We start from the raw sequence: 19,198 nt of genomic DNA, 5'->3' as shown, positions 1-19,198 counted from the left end.
AGTTATTAAAGTTTTAACTTTTATTATTAAGTTTAACATGTTAGAAAGTACATTTTAGTGCAACTAATTTACAAACTAGAGGTCATAGAATCAGGTAACCTTGTGAATTATGTTAAGCTTATGTAATGAGCTAAAAATGTATTAACTAATGCTGAATGTATTAATTAATACATTCCCTTTTTTTAATTTGAGTCAATAATTAGGCTATCTTAAGCTATTAGGATACTTATGACTATAAATTAAAAAGTAAATTATCAGGTTAACTTGCCTAAGTTAAGTTAAAAGTAATTCATTAAATAGGTTATTAATTACTGTAATTCCTTCAGGCCTCAAATTTGAATTATAATGGTATTAAAAGGTCAAAATTGAACTCTCTTAAACCTAGAGAAACCTTGTATTAAGGGGTGTAATTTGACAAATGTTAGGATTCAGTGCTAAGTGCAGATGCTGTCTGTGTTATAGAGACATCGCAGCTCGTAATGTGTTGGTGTCCTCTGTGGACTGCGTGATGCTCGGAGACTTTGGTCTGTCTCGATACATGGAGGACAGCTCATACTACAAAGGTAATGTAATCCCATGAAACCCGTGCTTTTGAGAGTTTCCACTGCACGACTCCCACACACGAGGTGTTTACTATGAAGGCTTTACATACTGAGATACTGAGATCAGTCTGTTCTCCTCTTAGTTGAGAAGCTTTTCTTTTGCCTTCACTTTACTCCCATCTACTGGTGACATTAGGACACTGCAGCCACTCATTCAACCAGATTCAGATTTACCTTTCGTCAACCCTATTAACTGGGAATCAGTGTTTTTGATGTTCTGTACCTAACCCTAACCCTACCGAATACATTTAACGATCCGGTGTTTTGTGTCTCAGCCTCTAAAGGTAAACTTCCTATCAAATGGATGGCCCCTGAATCGATCAACTTCAGGAGATTCACCTCTGCTAGCGACGTGTGGATGTTTGGTGAGTGTGTCTCTTGTTCCTCAGAGTTCCTGTGCTGCCTGGAAAAGTCGAGGATTTTATTCAAACGTTTTCCCTTCTTCCGTTTTTACTTACAAACTTTCTTATCTACCTTCCCTTGTTCTTTTTATTCACCTTCAATCCCTCACATAGCGGTTTACCTTTATATCTGCATTAATGTTCGTGCGATAGATATATCAGACCATAAGGGCAGCACTTTAAATCATTTTAGTTAGTAACTGGAGGGAAAAACTTTCCGTCACATAAGCTCATTTATACTTTAATTTTACACTATGAGGCCTAAAGTTGATGTATCACAAGAATATGTGTGTAGTTGATGTTAGTTGGGCGCAGTGTTGTAGTCAAGTCACTATGCCTCGAGTCCGAGTCCAGGTTCGAGTCTCCAGTGTTCAAGTCCGAGTCAAGTCCAAGTCATTAAAAAAAATATCTGAGTCGAGTCTGAGTCAAGTCACTATTGATCAAGTCGAGTCCAAGTTCCGCACTAAATAAGCATAGCCTACATGTTTTTAAACTAAAAAAAAAATCCACACTCCACCACATTGCACTAATAATTTAGATATTAAAATCATACACCAAATAATATTCTAATGACATATTAAAATTATAGCCTAATGATATAAAAAAAATTGAGTCTTTTTCTCAATTTCCGAGTAAGAATGATCTGAACGTAGGAGTCCGAGTCCAAGTTCGAGTCATCAGTGCTCAAGTCCAAGTCAAGTCACGAGTCTCTAAATTTAGCTAATGACTTGGACTCAAGTTCGAGTCTCAGACTCGAGTACTACAACACTGGTTGGGCGACAGTGGTGCAGGAGCTAAGGAGTTTGTACTGTAACTGGTAGGTTGCTGGTTTGATCCCCTGCTCTGACTATCTCAGTTGTGTGTCCTTGGGCAAGGCACATTCACCCACATTGCCTGCTGGCGGTGGTCAGAGGGCCCAGTGGCACCGATGTACGGCAGGCTCGTTTCTGTCAGTTTTTCCAGGGCAGCTGTGGCTACATGTAGCTCACCACCACTAGTGTATGAATGACTGACTGTAGTGTAAAGCACTTTAAGTTCATCAGACTTGATAAAGCGCTATACAAGTACAAGCTGTTTACCATTTCATAGTAACTTGTTGGTTTTTCATTCAACATTTTATAATAAGGATGGACCAATATGAAAATTTGGGCCGATATCGATATCCGATATTAATATTGCGGTTATGTACGATAACTGATAATTACGGTTGGGTGTGTGTACAAATTATGGTCAAATTATGTACAGTTTTGTAGCGAAGGAAAACTAAGCTTAGTTTTTGAATATAGACTTACATGCTGCTTTTCGTATACATCTTCTTTTGACACTGAAAAACGCGCTGCAAACACAGAACTAGAAATAAGTAAAATGTCTATAATAAGTAAAATGTCTTAAAATTAGTGTATTTATCCTTGATTTGAGCAGGTAAATAAGATGATTTGCCAATGGAATAAGATTGTTGCACTTAAATTAGGAACAATTCATCTCCAATGTCTTATTTCAAGTGCAGGATGTCTAATTATCTTATTTTAGGGGTCAAAATACTCACTCCATTGGCAGATAATCTTATTAACCTGCTCAAATCAAGGATAAATACACTAACTTTAAGAACATTCTACTTATTTTAAGATTCGTTTTTGCAGTGCGACCTTACTGCTGACATTGCATCTCTGCTTCATTAAAAAAAAACACAAGTCCTGGCTGTGATGTATCACTGTCTGTAGTCGCGTTTCCATCAACGTTTTTTAATTCACATTTTGACGTATGGCATTAGAAGGGGTTGATGGAAACGGCAAAATTCGAATTAACTCACTAAATTTCACAAAAAAGGTTTTTACGCTCGCTTAGTAAATGCGCTAAATAGGAGATGGAAACACATTTGTCCAATCAGTTCTGACGTAGCGAACGTTTACCTCGCATGACTGATGTCATGACCGGTGCCCTCTCGGATATTCCCATAACGCTCGAAAACAGGTCTGGAAGCAACAGCCGGTACGTGTGGACCAACAAAGAGACGTGAGAATTTCTAAGTCTCATTTGTTAAAAATATAAAATAAACTCTGCACATTCATTAAAGCCTCCCTCCACTACTGATCTGTGGTCCGTGCTAGCTGCAACATCTACTTCCTGTTTCTTACAGCCAACGTCAACGTATGACGACGTTACGCTGTTTGTCTCCTGGTTATTTCGCTACAAACCAGCAAATGGAAACATCTGATGCGTATTTTCGCATCGGTTCGCTCAAAATTCGCGCGAGACGTGGATGGAAACACAGCTACTGTCACATGACCTAAAAAAAATCCCCTGCCCTCCCCCTCTTGAAACCCAGGCTCCAACGGCAACTAGATAGAAATAAATATAGGTTGTAAATATCAGCCCAGCTTTTATTTATGGGACCGCTACCGATATGCTAAAAATTACTAACATCAGCTGATACCGATTTTAATGCCGATATCTGCTGCATCCATCATTTTCTATCCTAAGTCGCTTCCCCTCTCTGTGTTTTCCCCCTGCAGGAGTGTGTATGTGGGAGATTTTAATGTACGGCATCAAGCCCTTCCAGGGGGTGAAGAACAACGACGTGATTGGCAGGATAGAGAACGGCGAACGGCTGGCTATGCCTCCTCAGTGTCCGCCCACCCTCTACAGCCTGATGACCAAATGTTGGTCGTACGACCCCAGCAAGAGGCCACGGTTCACTGAACTCAAAACACAACTCAGGTAACAAGCTTTAAACTGGAACAAGGAAGGGTAGTTTTCAGCCGTCCATGGCGCCACAGCTCCATAACGACACTGCTCGTAGGTTTGTTAAATGATTCACACCTCTAAAAAGAAGAATATGAAGCACTTTCCTTCAATATCCATCTAATACAATTCAATTTCAATTCAATTTTTTTTATATAGCGCCAATTCATGAAACATGTCATCTCGACGCACTTTACAAAGTTAAAATCAATCATATTATACAGATTGGTCAAAAATGTCCTATATAAGGGAAACCAGTTGATTGCTTCAAAGTCCCGACAAGCAGCATTCACTCCTGGAGAAGCGTAGAGCCACAGGGAGAGTGGTCTGCATTGTCCATGGTTTTGCAGCAATCCCTCATACTGAGCAAGCATGAAGCGACAGTGGAAAGAAAAACCACCCATTAGCGGGAAGGAAAACCTCCGGCAGAATCGGGCTCAGTATGAACGGTCATCTGCCTCGACCCACTGGGGGTTACAGAAGACAGAGCAGAGACACAACAAGAGAGACACAAAAGCACAGAAGCACACATTGATCTAGTAATCTGTTCTACATTAGATGAAAATAACAGGTGATCTGTCTTCTCTGGATGATGTCACAGTTAACAGAATGTCAGACCAGGTGTACCTACTATGAAGAAAAAGAGAGTGAGCAAAAAGTTAAAAGCTGAAATGACAACAGTCATAATACAGAGGCCATGGTCCTGATCCAGAGCCAAATACAGTCCTAACTGGTCCCAGTTAAAAAATCAGTGACAATCAAAAGCATTCTTAGTGGCGCTAGGAATGCAAGATGTGGACAAAACCCTCAAAAATGTTTTTAATGGAGATTTGGTCCCTAAGAAGAGACTTTTTGCTGCTTAGATGTTGGTAAATTCAGAGGACTCGCTGTTTTCTTGTTGCCATTTCCTGACATATAAAGAACGATCATCACACTTCAAAGACAAGGTCTCCATTTAGAAAAATTATTTTGAATATATAAAGTTTAGAAAAAGCAAACAAATAAGGCTTACATAGACTAGCAAAACATCAGTTATTACGAATAGACGTTTGGTTCTCTCACATGTATTTTAAATCAGTTGTAAGCAGTAACTTCAAGGGGTACCATCACAGGAGAAAGGAACTGTTACGGTTGGCGGGTTATGAACCCGAAATTAGCCAACTCAGCTTTAAAAGTTTTTTTTTTTTTTTTTTTCTGGAAATGTTCACTGCTAAAAGACCAGAAGTTGCTGGCAGAACCAGACTTGACCAGATGCAGGCTGAGTACACAAGAAGTGAACGCAACATGGTTGTGAGGCAGGTATGTGAAGGCTGGAGAACAGGTGAGCAGAGTAGGAACTGATTAGTGGCAGCAGGTGGAGCTGGTCAGGGCTGATGACTGGTGACCGAGGAGTGGACTGAGCTAATTGGAGGGTTTCTGTGGCTGACAGGTGACAGAGCTGATTCTAGACCGGAAAAGTACAAAAACAAACAAACAAAAACCTAAATCATGACAGGGACGGCAAAATCTCCAAGAAGAAAACAGGGGGCGGAAAGCTGGAGCTTTTCATCCATACTGAACAGAGATCTACATGTTCAACGCTTCCGTGAAGTTTCAAACCCTTGTTTTATGGGGGTTAGAGATGGAGGATGTTGGAATATCAACAATGTTCGACACATTTGTACAAAAAAAAAAAAACAAGTTCTCCATGGAGAGACCCATCAGAATCCTGACGGTCATCAGTATCACTGCAACACGTTGGGATGCTGAGTCAACATCAGGGTGCTTGAAAATTCAGGAGACTTTGAAGAGAGAGCCTGGCTGCAGTAGCTTCATATGTTAAGATGATATAGAGGGAAAAAAAATACCTTTAATGTTTTTCCAATGCACACAATTTATTCTGAGAAATGCCGCCTCCCTGTGGCCTGAGGCGAAATCTTCTGACAAATTTATCCACTTCAGGCTTGCCAGGTTCACACTGGAGGCAAAAGTGGCACAAATCTGACCTTTTTACCCAAATGTGATCTATAGCTTATATTCCTAATTAATGTCCAGGTTGCAAACAACTTTCCATGCACTATAATATATGGGTGTGATTGATTTATTGTTTATTCATCTCAGCGTTTGATTTTTAAGCAGTTCTCCCAATAAGCTCTTTTGCAGCTGTTGCCTGCACCCACAGGCCCCCATCCAGGATTTTAAAGGAGGACTCCACATTTCAGTTTTAATACAGGGCAACTTATATTTTTACCAACTAAAAAAAAAAATGCATCATTGCAAACCTGTGAGGGTCTTGCAGGAAAAGCAGTCACAGTTAAGTTTTTTGTGCTTTAGCCTATGATGAGAAAAGATCTCAGTATTTAGCTGGTACCACTCCTCCAAACAGCTGTATGTTTTGTGCAGTTCATTAATAAAAAAAACATAAACTGGCAGAATTCAGTTCCACTAATGGTTAGGGAAATGAATAATTACGTATTTGTGCTGTTATTGTGCCATGATTTCTGCAGCACTATACTGGAGGAGGAGAAGCTTCAACAGGAGGAGAGACTGAGGACGGAGATGAGGAGGCAGGTCACCGTTTCCTGGGACTCCGGAGGCTCTGATGAAGCTCCTCCTAAAGTAAGTCTAAACAGACGCGTTTAGCTTTTTTCTCTCTCATTATTCCTCCCGGTTTCTCTTGAGGCTTTTGAAGACGATGCCGACATCTCTATGTTTGCAGCCCAGTCGACCGGGTTACCCCAGTCCTCGCACCAGTGAGGGCTTCTTTCCCAGCCCACAGCACAACCACTTCCAGGTAACCCAAACCAGAAACGCACAAACATCACTATTACTTTTGAACAAGTAAAACACTGATGTATAATACTTAGGATTGGACATCGGTTTCTTAAGGCGGGCATACACTGCACGATATTTTCAATCGTGGTACTCATATACAGCTCAAACTGTACGACGAAACCGCGGGGTTTAAAAGTTCACCGTTCACGTCGGACTCAGCCCTGTAGAGAGATGGCGCTACTCAGACTCATCTACCCGGAAGCCAAATGTCAACAGTAGAAGAAGAAAAAGATGGAAGTGTCAATGCTCACTGTTAAATATGAGTTTCACTAGAACGAAACGCGCTGCCTTGGCAGTTCTATCCGTCCTTCATTTATTGCTCCTCCATAGTTGTACTCCATGTCACACGTACCGCCACCATGTTTCTCCACGCCTATGGTTTTGTCTGAAAAGAAGAAGAAGATGAATTCTCTTGTCTGCACATGGAGAGTGCGCGGGAAATCGGCTCGTTGCTCTGCTTCAACAGCAGGACACGCTCACGACTGCTCACGAGGGCCGACTGAATTTCAAACATGTTTGATTTTCATCCAACCGTACCATTCCTGATCGTGAGGTGGTCGTAAGAGGCTAAACGTCCCTCGGTACCCTCGGTATACTACACGACGCAGAACGCACAATGAAGCTGAAACTCAGCCCGATCCAAAGAATTCTCGCACGACTGAAGAATCAGCCCAAAAAGGCCAAAAAAAAAAAGTACAATGTATGCCCATCTTTAGTTATTTTTCTTCTAATGTTGTTGTTTCTTTGGCTGTTATTCAAAATCAGTGACGATCAAAAGCATTTGTAGTCGCGCTAGGAATGCAAGATGTGGACAAAACCCTCAAAAAATGTTTTTTATGGAGATTTGCTCCCTAAGAAGAGACTTTTTGCTGCTTAGATGTTGGTAAATTCAGAGGACTCGCTGTTTTCTTGTTGCCATTTCCTGACATATAAAGAATTATCATCACACTTCAAAGACAAGGTCTCCATTTAGAAAAATTATTTTCAATATATGAAGTTTAGAAAAAGCAAACAAATAAGGCTTACATATACTAGCAAAACATCAGTTACTACGAATAGACGTTTAAGAAAAAATACAAAAAGGTGGCAGAAGTAAGAATTTGTCTTTTATCATTTTAAGTAGAAATATAAATCTGTCATATTTATGATACAGGGGAAGAGGCAATTTTGGATTACTCAATAAATGTTAATAAACTCTCTGATTAACTTAAAAAAGTTAAATCTAAACGGCAAAATTGATGAGGTTCACTTTTATTTTGATTCTTCTTTTCACAGGAGGCGCTAATCATTTTGCCGCTGGTGATTTTGTGAAGAAAAAATTCTCAATGTGGCATTTCTTTTCTCTCTTAAAATATAAATTTACTCAAATTAAAGAGATTTTGCTACTGTAATAAAAAAAAATGTATTAAAAACTTGTTACACTGCTTTACTTTCTTTCAAAGAGATGTTGGCAGATGTTGAGTCGTTTTATGGCTTAAGGTTGCGATCTATTCCAGGTGTAAAGGTAACATTTTGTCTCCTTCTGCCGTCTAGATAGACAGAACCTAAATAAATCATTCTTGTTTTTCTCATACTTGAATTAACAAATCAAGATAACAGATTAAAACTTGTTAATCTGGGTTTGAAGGTCAGTGGCCAGGGGCTGTTAACCTGGGTTGACACAGATCAGTGTTTGATAGACTCGCTGTTGAACGGGGTCAAAACAAAGAGAGACAGAAGAGAGAAATGCGCGCTCCTAATCCTCTCCTCGTGAGCTGAGGAGACAGGAGGCATTTCCTGTTGCGCTAAAAGCTGCTCACACATCGCCACGCAGACACAAATCAAGACCACCCTTCTGCTCCAGTGGCCAAAAAGCTACTTGGTTTCATAAGAAATCTCTATTTTTTCCAACTTAATGATAGATCAGTTGGAATAATGCTCTATATTATTTATATATAGGAACATAGACTTCATCTTTTCATCATCTTGTATGAAATTCATATTTAATCGCATAGAAATACGTAATCCAATCCAATCCTAGTTATGATAAAATGTTTCTAATACATATTATGTGTGAGGAAGCCCAGTCAAAGTCGTTACCTTCGCAGCAGCCAGTCCTGCTGAGCAAGCAGTGGACACATGATCGCTCATGCTGCTGTTTTTGACGATGACGGCCTTTTTATTTACACATTTCCTGACCTTCTCAAGGGAAAGATGCATATTACCAGGTTGATGTTAATTAAATCTAATTTAACGGAGGTCGGGAGTTGCGTGTGCACCAATAAAGAGAGAGTGGAGTTAACCATTTCCTGTGTTTCCCTCTCCAGTCGTCAGCTCATGGTGGTGTCGGAGGAGTAGGAGGCAGCTTTCTTCAGACTGATTCTTGGAATCAGCTCAGACCTGAACATACAGCACTGTGGAGCCCAAATATGGAGGTAGAACTAGATATCGCTCTTATTTCCTCTACCAGTAGCCGTTTTAGATTTATACACAACTTTACATGCTACATTATAGTATAATTTTTAGTAGGAAGGGTTGTGGAAAATGTTCATGTTAGTTGATACAAGACAAGTTTGACTCTTCCAAGATCTTTTAATCAGAACTCAGATTTCCATTTTCTCTCTTACTTGCGTAATTTATATTAAACTTTAAATAAATGTATCAGGAAACCAGAAGTCAGGAAATCTGTCCAACCAGAATTTTAATTTTTTTTTGTTAGTTTTGAATGTTTCCAGCCTCCTTCCCTCCCCAGTAGCCACCTGTGAACTAAAAGGCGAGGCCATGCCTGGCTTTGTTTTCTGCAGGACAGAGCGTGTGTGAGCCAGGCTCTGATGGAGGAGACGCTGATAAAGCAGCAGCAGCAGATGGAGGAAGACCGGCGGTGGCTGGAGCAGGAGGAGAGCCTCATGGTAAATAAACACACTCAGAAAGGAGAGCTTCTCCCAACCAAAGCGAGAGCTGAGGTGAACGCATGTGACCGTTGCTGTTTATTTTTACCGCCTATTAGCAAGAATCCAAACCATTACCCAGCTCTTTGTAAGGCAAACTGGAGGAGCATCAGTAAAGGTGTTTTTTTTTATATAAGTTGTCACAGAATTATGTTTGTGGGATGTTGGTAGATGAAACATTATACAATGTAGGACATCTGATGATGCAATGTTCATTAAAAATGAACGTCTCACATCAACATGTATCCATGTGTAACCAAGCAGATTTCAAAGCTAGAAATCCATCACTGTGCCTCATGTTTTACATTCAGTAAATATATATATATATATATATATATATATATATATATATATATATATATATATATATATATATATATATATGAATAGAGAGAGAGAGAGAGAGAGAGAGAATAGAATAGAATTTATTGTCATTGCACTGTCACAAGTACAAAGCAACGAAGTGTGGTTTGCATCTATCCAGAAGTACTATACAGGATAGAAATATTTATTTACAAGTGTATGTACAAGCAAAAAGTAATAATAAGGGACTATAAAATGTTGTGTATAAATATGGGAGCTATATGCACAGATTATACAGAATATACAGGAATGGGGGTATTATTTGCTTTAAACCAAGCAAAAAATATAAATTTTGTACTTGCTCTACACAATAGGATCATTTTAAATAAATAAAATAGTCAGATCTTTTGTAGGAAATGAATGTGTAAATCACTGTAGATCCAAAATTAAAAAAGGCTTTTGCACATTTGTTCGTGGTCATCCAGTTTGCAAATTATTTTGAATAATTTAATTTAACTCTAACAAGGATAAACTGAACTCTTTTTTTAGTCTAGCAATATAAGAACAGTATTTGGCTCAGTTGTTCTTTGAAAACACTTGCTGTAATTAGCCGATTTTAATGCAACAAAGTCTGCATTCGAGTAATTAAATGTCATTGGATACATGTTACTATGAATTTAAAGAGAATGTCAAAAGTGAGTTTATTAAAAGACGAATACTTTGTGTTCTTAACATTTTTAATTGTAGGAATTTTACTTTTCTGTAATAATTTTGCCCTAATTGAAAACTAAAATCTTCCATCTGCATCAGCCACCAAATCCGAGCCGCACTTTGGACACGCCTGGTCTAGATGTACGAAGTAAGAGGTTTTAGAAATCACGTGTCATTCTCCTTCTGCTTTAAAATCCGCTTTGAGTTGTTTTTAATTGGCAAAAGAGCGAGTCAGCAAAATGCAAAACAATAAATAAATAAATTAAAGATCCACTTTATCTGCAGAGCTTTTTCCCCCCCCGATTGTTGTTGCCAGAAGAGCTCCAAAATATCTTTTTCAGATTTTTAACCTGGCTCCGTTTCGCGGGTTTGATTTATCTCATCAGACACTAAAACCATCCGACAAACAGGCCAAAAGAAAAGTTTTTTTTACCAAATCTGTTTTTCTACTCTCCTCCGCTCGGATTGTTTCTCCTCTTGGTTTGATCGGCTGTGTTTCGGGTTTTCGACCAGATGTAGGAGGACCGGAAAGATTAAAAAGCCCACAAAGTGACGAAGGCTCTTGTCCTCTCCTCCTCATCGTTCATCACTACTGCACACGAATGCGACCTTCCCTCCGCGTTTCCAGTGAATTTATCGTGTCACTGAACAAATATCTCAGAGCAGACCAAAACTTGGGTTTTTAATCCATATGTGGCTTTTATTTTTATGTAGACAGTTTAGAAAGCGTGTCCTTATGCTTTATTAACCATACGTGTGTCAGAAAACTACATTCAGCGGACCGTTCCTTTAACAGAGTCGATTCTTTTTTACTGGCCTTCGTCTTGGATTGTGTTTCTAAAATACCATTTGGAGTTTCTTGCATCTTGGCTTGCATTATTCATTCAGGAAGATATGGCACCGACTTTGAGAGAGCTTTTAATTGATGCTAAGAAGGTTTTTAGTGACCGAAATAAATCCAGTCCTCGCATAAAGATGTCAGCGTGTCTCTGTTTAGTGTTAAGCGTTGGCGGCACCAGCAGATCACCAGCTGGAGGCGTGCAGATGCAGAACAAAACATTTAAGGTTCCTGCTCAGTCTGGGAAAGTATGCAGATCGGTTTGAGCGCTTTCAGGTCTGGATAAATGTGGACGTAGAAAAACAGGTTTCCTAACATTAATCCTCTTTCTGTTGATCAAATGTTGTCTTTCCTTCACTCTTTCCTTCTTTCTGTCATTCTTCCATTTTATCTGTCTGTCCTTCCTTTTTTCCCTCCATGTGTCCTTTTTCTCTTTTGTCCTTCCTTCCACCCATTCATCCATTTGTCCATCCATCCCCTTTTCCTTCCTTCCTCCCTTCCATACATCCATCCATCCTTCCTTCCTTCCACCCATCCATCCATCCATCCTTCCTTTGATCCTTTCTCCCTTCCATCATCCATCCTTCCTTTGATCCTTTCTCCCTTCCATCCTTCCTTTCATCCTTTCTCCCTTCCATCCATCCATCCTTCCTTTCTCCCTTCCATCCATCCATCCTTCCTTTCTCCCTTCCATCCATCCTTCCTTTCTCCCGTCCATCCATCCATCCTTCCTTTCATCCTTTCTCCCTTCCATCCATCCATCCTTCCTTTCATCCTTTCTCCCTTCCATCCATCCATCCTTCCTTTCATCATTTCTCTTTTCCATACATCCTTCCTTCCTCCCATCCATCCTTCCTTCCTTTCTTAGTTCCTTCCTTCCTCCCATCCTTCCTTCCTTTCTCCCTTCCACCCATCCTTCCTTCCTTTGATCCTTTCTCCCTTCCATCCATCCATCCTTCCTTTCGTCATTTATCCCTCCCATCCATCCTTCCTTTCTTAGTTCCTTCCTCCCATACATCCATCCTTCCTTCCTCCCATCATCCATTCTTCCCTTATTCCTTCCTTCATTCATTTATTCCTCCTTCTATCTATCTATCTATCTATCTATCTATCTATCTATCTATCTATCTATCTATCTATCTATCTATCTATCTATCTATCTATCTATCTATCTATCTATCTATCTATCTATCTATCTATCTATCTATCTATCCTTCCATCCTTAGTTCCTTCCATACATCCTTCCTCCCATCGATCCTTAGTTCCTTTCTTCCTTTCTTCCTCCCACCCATCCTTTCTCCGATCCTTCCTTCCTTCCTTCCTTCCTTCCTTCCTTCCATCCATTTGCGGCCCTCCAGCTTCATTCCAACAAATATTTGGTCCACCACCTTGATTGCTTTAAAGATTTAAATTATTTTATCAGGAGGCAAAACTATATGAGAGAAGTAAAGAAGTTCTTTTACATTAAACTTCAGTGAGTTTTATTTTGTTTTTACTTCTCTTTGCCACCTGATGAAGTCAAGCCCTCATCAACCCTTGAACATTTCAATTATCTGTCTGCATTTCCAAGAATGAAAAATATTGTGTTAATCTTGGATATTTTCCTTTAACAGAATCGATTTGTTTGATACAGTAGTTGGATTGTTGAGAAATCTTGAAAGTTTTAGTTTTAAAGGTTTTTATGCCTCTTTACAAGAGGTGTCTAAAAGTGTGCAGAGTGACGGTTTTATATCTGATAATGTAAATTGGAATCCATGAATGCATATCATCATTTAATTCATGTAATGGATATTATGGAATAAAAACGTTTGATGTAAACACATTGTGCACGTAGAATTATGGAAGTTTAATAATCGCTCATTTTCAGAAATGCAAATAGGAAGGGTTTTAAAATGAACTTTCGTGTGTATTTTTTCCTAAATCTAATCTCAGCTGGGGTTAACATATTTTTTTTTAGCAATAGTTCTCCTTCAGTAAAGGAGAATATGTTGCAAAAGTGACACAAAGAGTGATTTTCTCCTGCTGAAACACAGGAAATATTTCGATTCCTTGCAGTAGACCCAACGTCAGTCAAAGAGTGGAAAGGAGAAAAGCAAAAGAGACACGTAAAGTGTGAGAGGAGGACAGAGGGAGGGAGAGAGGAAGTGGAATTGGCAGGAGCAGCGCAGAGGGAGGAATGAGGGAGATTCAGGGGGATGGAAAGAGTGGGAGGGGAGGTGAAGGAGAGAAAAAGCGAGAGATGCAGTTGGATCGTTTCTTTTCCAGGATTTTGTCTCCGTGTTTCAGTGGAACTTTTCATTCTCTGGAAAAAAAAAAAAAAAAACCTTCTTCGTCTCTTCTTCTCCCTTCTTTCCCCTCTGACTCAGTTTTTCTTCCTCTCTTCATTTATTTTCTCTGTCTCCCAACCCGTCTTGTGTTTTTTTTTTTTCTCCGCCGGCCTTTCTCTAACGCTCTTTGTCCCCGTCCGGACTCTTCTTTCGATGGCCTCTTCGTTCAGTCTCCTGTCTTCTGGCCGCCGTGTTCCTTCAGGATGCATCTCTTCAAGGCGTGCTTCACCAGAACGGTACTGAGGCCGCAGAAAAGAGAGCTGCCGCTGGAGGTGGCTTAAGGAGTTCAGAATCGATCGGGGAAATAACCGATGCTTTACCTGTTGGGGTTCGCTTTGCAATGTTTCTCGTTTCAAGACTGCCGGTCGGAAAATCCATTCCTGTGCACCTTTTAAAGCAATCTGCTGGCGATTTTGGTGCTGAGCTTCTTAAAACAGGACATTGTTCATGTTGTTTAGTAACATTTTCTACAAGTGCATGCTCAGTTCAACGTTATTTTGCTTTTTCCTGCAGAAATCCGAGTCCAGGAACAGCAGAGGCAGCATCGACAGAGAGGACGGCACGCTGCAGGTACCGCTCAGTCAGCTCACAGTTAAACTTTATTTTCCAAACGCGGTCCTTTTTTTTTTCTCTTTCTTTTTCTTTATCTGCACGAAAGTTAAAAGTATGCGGCGCTATTAATAGATGAACCGGTCAAACGGAGGATGTGGATTTCCAAGAGAAAGAAAAGAAGTGAGGAAAGAAAAAGAAAGAAAGAAAGAAGTGGGGGGGGGGGTGCTTTTTATTCATGAGAAACAAGGAAAAACACAGACACTCGGGCAGCCAGAGAGAGTATTTCTGTCTGTGTGCTACGAAGGGCACTGCCTACATACCAGCCAGCTAACCACAGAGCACCCATGGGAACGTTAAAGTCAGAGGAACGGCATATTTATGACGCTGAATCTCAGCTTCAAGCCTGATCTGTTGTCCCTGTTTATCTTTACTCATAATAAGAAAATGATGAATACGACACTGGAATGAGGACCGGTCTCTGAAAGGAAGCTCTGTTTGTGTGTCTCTGTCTGAACAGGGTGGAAGTCAACATATCTATCAGCCTGTCGGGAAGCCAGGTACTTAAAAAGCCTCAAACCGTTCTGAAACTTACTCATTTATAAGTGTAAGGTTGTGCTTTCAGCAACATTTGAAGAATAATGTACTAATTCTGCACTCTAATGCAAAATAATATATTTATCATTAAATATAAAGCATTTAATTTTGCCAGTACACTGCCCTTTATCATCATTACTTTAATATATACCCTTTATTTATATAGATAAAAAATTACTAATACTGAGAGAATGACTTTATCCTCTCAGTATTATTATTGATTATTGTTTCCTTTGAATTATTCAATCATAATAAATCAAGAAATGTGTTTGCCTCCAAAAAAATAACCACACAGTTCGGTGCACAGTGGACATAACACACAGGAAATGATTAATGCTTTAAAAATTATAAATGCAGAAATGAATGCATGCATCAGTGCAGGAATGAATTTCTAGATGCGTGTGTGAAGAACGAATGGATGCATGTATGAATGCATTACATAAATTAATGAATGAACCATGCCTGCGTGAGTACAGCAGTGAGTAAAGAAACAAATGAATGAGAACATCCGGGAAAGTGTCCCTGTTGCAGCATAAATGAAGGAATGCTGCAAATAATGACTAGAGACATGAAAGAATAAAAAGATATCTGCATGCATAGATAAAGTAATCCAGGTCTGCATGAATGTTGGAATTAAAAATTGGACCGATGAATGTGTGCAGGGATGCCTGAATTAATGCATGAATGAATTGGATCAAAATTCTTAACTGTCGCTGATCTTAGACCTTAGAAATTTAAAGCCCCCCGTTCCTCCAGCTGGTGCTTAATGCAACACAAACACACATACAATGTACGACGTAATATTATAGATAAAAATACAATAAGATGCAAATATGCAAAAAAAAAAGATTGAAAATCAGTTTAAAAAACAAGTAAATGAATGAATGGTTTAATAAAAATGCCCTTTATCCCTCAAAAATAAGTCAGATAACACGACAAATATGCGTGTATTTGTTATTCGCAAGCCTGACTGTTCTTAGCAGTGACTTCAGAGTAAGAACCGTAGTAAGCATATCATAACAGAGCAGATGTAAAAGGACTAAATCTGTTGCAAATTTAATAACATTTTGGTCAATTATTTATTATCCAACTTCAGGTGTTACGCTTTAAAGTATGCAAAATTAAAGAGCATACTTTTTTTTTTTTTTTTTTTTACCAAGGAACAACTAGTATGCAGCTTACTATGTTGAGAAGGCAATTCAAACTGTGCTAGTTGGAAATCTGTAGATGCATGAAGCAACACTGAGCCTGTGTTTCTGCAGAACATGTAGCCCCCCCCAAGAAGCCGCCCCGCCCCGGAGCTCCGGCTCACCTGACCAACCTGGCCAGCCTCGGCCCTGTGGACAGCTACAACGACGGAGTCAAGGTATATATAAACCACCACGTCACCGTCAGCTTCAAAATCATTTGGATGTTTAGAGAAAAAAAAAGCATGATTTATTTTATTGGAGTTTCTTCATTTCTTGAAACTTTTTTTTATGGAAATGCTTCACATTATGTTTACGGGCTGGATGCTGTCGTTCTTATCTTTGGTTGGCTTTGGCCCTAATGTGCTTTCCTTTTTTTCTCTCCTCCCTCTTAACACTTTTTTTCTTGCCTTTTTTTCCCCCTCATCCTCCTCATTTCTTCGCATCTGTTCCTCTGCATCCATTCACTCATTATTAAATCACAAAACTACTCGCTTCTTTTGTCCGTGCCGTGCACTTTACGGTCCCCTTCATACTTTTTGTTTTCAAACCTTCTTGCACTCAAACACGCGTCGCCATAACCGCCCGTAGCCGTGGAGGGTAAGCAGATCTATGTGTGTCTGTTTCCATTGTAGAGTTAGTTAGCTGTTAGTTACCATCACCTCCATCTTTACTCTTTGTGACTGATAATGATTAATACACCAGAGAAAAAAGAATAAAGAAGCAGGAAAGAAACAGTTTTCGTCCAGTTTTCAATAAGATTTACCGCTAATAAGCTGTAGTTCAAGTACGGTTCAAAAAACGATGAAGAAAAGCTGATAAACTATCAGATTACATCCTAAGCATTGTTAAAGAAAGGTTGACTAAGTAGGTTTTACCTACTAATGCTTTGATGACCATTTGTAAAAACCTTTCTTCAGTTAAACAAAGGCACATTATGCTCACAAACAACTCCCACCGTCTTCATGATCTTGTTGCTGACTCCCTGCTCAAAGCATCTCTGGTTTTTGTGGCATGAACTGTTTCGTCCCCTCAGTCATCAGCGTTGGCTTGTTAGTTTTCTTGAAGCCAAGATTGAAATTGTTTCATATTTGTTGGACAAAAAAAGTGTTTCCAAAGGAGAGAGTGTTTTGGTTGGTGGAGAGAAATCCATGTTCTTCACCTGTTAATTTTCGCTAATTTCTTGTTGCCTAAAAGGGAAAACAAAAAAACTCCAACCTTTACAGTGTTAATAATTGGCCACACAGAATCTATTTATTTATGTTTATCTTTACAAAAAAAAAAAAATTATCCGTTTTTTGTTAACAACAAAAGGCGAAGTTGATGATATGATTGTCATCCATATATGGAATTAGTTGTTTTTTTTTTTTTTAAAGAGGTGTAACACAAATAAGAACCAAACACAAAGTAAAGGCTTATTTGGTTTTGATGGTGTTTCATTATTTTAAGACTTGCAGGTTGTCTCAACAATATGAGGATATTTAGAATTTAGGTGTAAAAATCACTTAATTGCAGGTCGTGTCATCTTTAGTCTGGATTAACACCACAGTATAGTTTCCACTCTCTGTAGAAATGTCATCTATTCATAGCAATTAGAGCACGCTAATAACATCTTTTAAAAACATTGAAATTCTCTGTTGTCTGTATTCTTGAATACATGTTTGCATGCGCTGCCACCTAGTGCTGAGTCCCTTACACTGCAGCCCTGTACTCTCACCATTTAGCTCTTTCTCCTTTGATAATCCAATTTCAGAAATGCGTGTTTGTAAGACAAATCGACTGACTTTAGTTTAAAAAGTGGCGATGAACTCGTGCTCATACTGTGATCCAACGGGTGCAGTTACAGCCCCAGGAGATCAGCCCACCCCCCACGGCCAACTTGGATCGCTCAAACGACAAGGTGTACGAGAATGTGACGGGGCTGGTCAAAGCTGTGATCGAGATGTCCAACAGGATCCAGCCCGCTGCGCCGGAGGAGTACGTCCCCATGGTCAAGGTAACGGCCAGTGGTCCACATGTTCCGTCTAGTGTTTAGATAAAACAGATTTGACAGGGAAATTCATAAAAGGTGGATGCTTGTGTTGGCAGGACGTCGGTCTGGCTCTGAGGACTCTACTGGCGACAGTGGATGAAACGATTCCTGTGCTGCCAGCCAGCACACACAGAGAGGTACCCGCACAGACATGAAGCACAACAAATACCTTTTAGGGGCTATAAATCATCGTATGTAGATCATTCACAGTGCAGGGTGCTTGCGCAAGTCTTAAAAGTCTTAATAAGTATGTAATTTTGAAACATTGTTTTCCATACCTTGAAAAGTCTTGAATTTTGTCTGAAAGTCTTAATAAAGTATGGGAAAAAAATGTATGGTAGAATTTTACAGTATGCTCAAAGGCATTGTGAAATGAGAAATAGGAAGGTAGGCTATAAAACTATAATTTTACTAACTGGTCACGTACTGTATTAGCCTAATGGAATGAAACACTTGTTTGATGTGAAATTCGTGTACTTGTAATTTTCATGTTTTGAAACGTTTTCATCAGTAAAAGCATAATTTACTGTGAATAATGCATTTGTTCATTGAATACTAGCCTATATAAATTAACATTTCTAATAGTCTACAGTTTGTACAATCTCAATCAATGAAGTAGGCAGTAGGCACACAAGTATACAAGTACATAAAGTTAAGGCCTTGGGAAAAAAATATCAGTTTTAAAAAAGTCTGGAAAAAGTCTGGAATTTTAATTTGGAAAAAGAGCAAGCACCCTGCAGTGGAATTCAACAAGGAATACAGGATAGAAAACATAATTTCAAGCCTTGACGAAGTTTAGTAGATGTGCAAACCTACCAGATGACTTAAAAAATTACATATTTGGCCTTCGGGCTCTGAATACTCCATCCCCATGGTTAAGCATGGTGGTGGCAGCACCATGATGTGGGGATGCTTTTCTTAAACATGGGAAAGGAAGCTGGTCAGATGGATAAAGCTAAATACAGAGCAGTCCTTGAGGAAAACCTGCATGAGGCTGCCAAGCCCTTACTGAAGGGCTTTTACTGAAAATCACAATAAGGCTACGTTCACACAGCAGGAAAATGCGACACAAATCTGTCTTTTTCGTGGCAGTGTGCACCGCCCAGTTCCGATCTTTTCACCCAAAAGAAGTCCAATTCCTGCCACTTCCACACGTGGTAACAAATCG

The 19,198-nt window shown here is 39.5% G+C and overlaps 1 protein-coding gene across 15 annotated transcripts in view; it reads left to right on the top strand.

The window, feature by feature from the left end:
• The window catches only part of ptk2aa (protein tyrosine kinase 2aa), a 99,414-nt gene that overhangs the window by 78,000 nt on the left and 2,216 nt on the right, over positions 1 to 19,198 (top strand). For 11 of the 15 annotated variants that reach the window (XM_036145244.1, XM_036145243.1, XM_036145245.1 and 8 more), the window contains 13 exons: positions 463 to 563; positions 878 to 967; positions 3,517 to 3,721; positions 6,232 to 6,343; positions 6,444 to 6,518; positions 8,866 to 8,973; positions 9,343 to 9,447; positions 14,179 to 14,235; positions 14,735 to 14,774; positions 16,074 to 16,177; positions 16,590 to 16,598; positions 17,839 to 17,994; positions 18,087 to 18,167. In XM_036145244.1, coding sequence (XP_036001137.1) covers positions 463 to 563; positions 878 to 967; positions 3,517 to 3,721; positions 6,232 to 6,343; positions 6,444 to 6,518; positions 8,866 to 8,973; positions 9,343 to 9,447; positions 14,179 to 14,235; positions 14,735 to 14,774; positions 16,074 to 16,177; positions 16,590 to 16,598; positions 17,839 to 17,994; positions 18,087 to 18,167 — 1,243 coding nt within the window. The remainder of the gene's footprint in view (positions 1 to 462; positions 564 to 877; positions 968 to 3,516; positions 3,722 to 6,231; positions 6,344 to 6,443; positions 6,519 to 8,865; positions 8,974 to 9,342; positions 9,448 to 14,178; positions 14,236 to 14,734; positions 14,775 to 16,073; positions 16,178 to 16,589; positions 16,599 to 17,838; positions 17,995 to 18,086; positions 18,168 to 19,198) is intronic. The other 4 variants (XM_036145234.1, XM_036145248.1, XM_036145246.1 and 1 more) reach the window with 1 other exon arrangement.

The sequence above is a fragment of the Fundulus heteroclitus genome, chromosome 13, assembly GCF_011125445.2.
Source record: "Fundulus heteroclitus isolate FHET01 chromosome 13, MU-UCD_Fhet_4.1, whole genome shotgun sequence".
NCBI classification, from domain to species: Eukaryota; Metazoa; Chordata; class Actinopteri; order Cyprinodontiformes; family Fundulidae; genus Fundulus; species Fundulus heteroclitus.
Note: the sequence above shows the minus strand (reverse complement) of the source record. Positions and strands in the feature narration are given on the sequence as shown.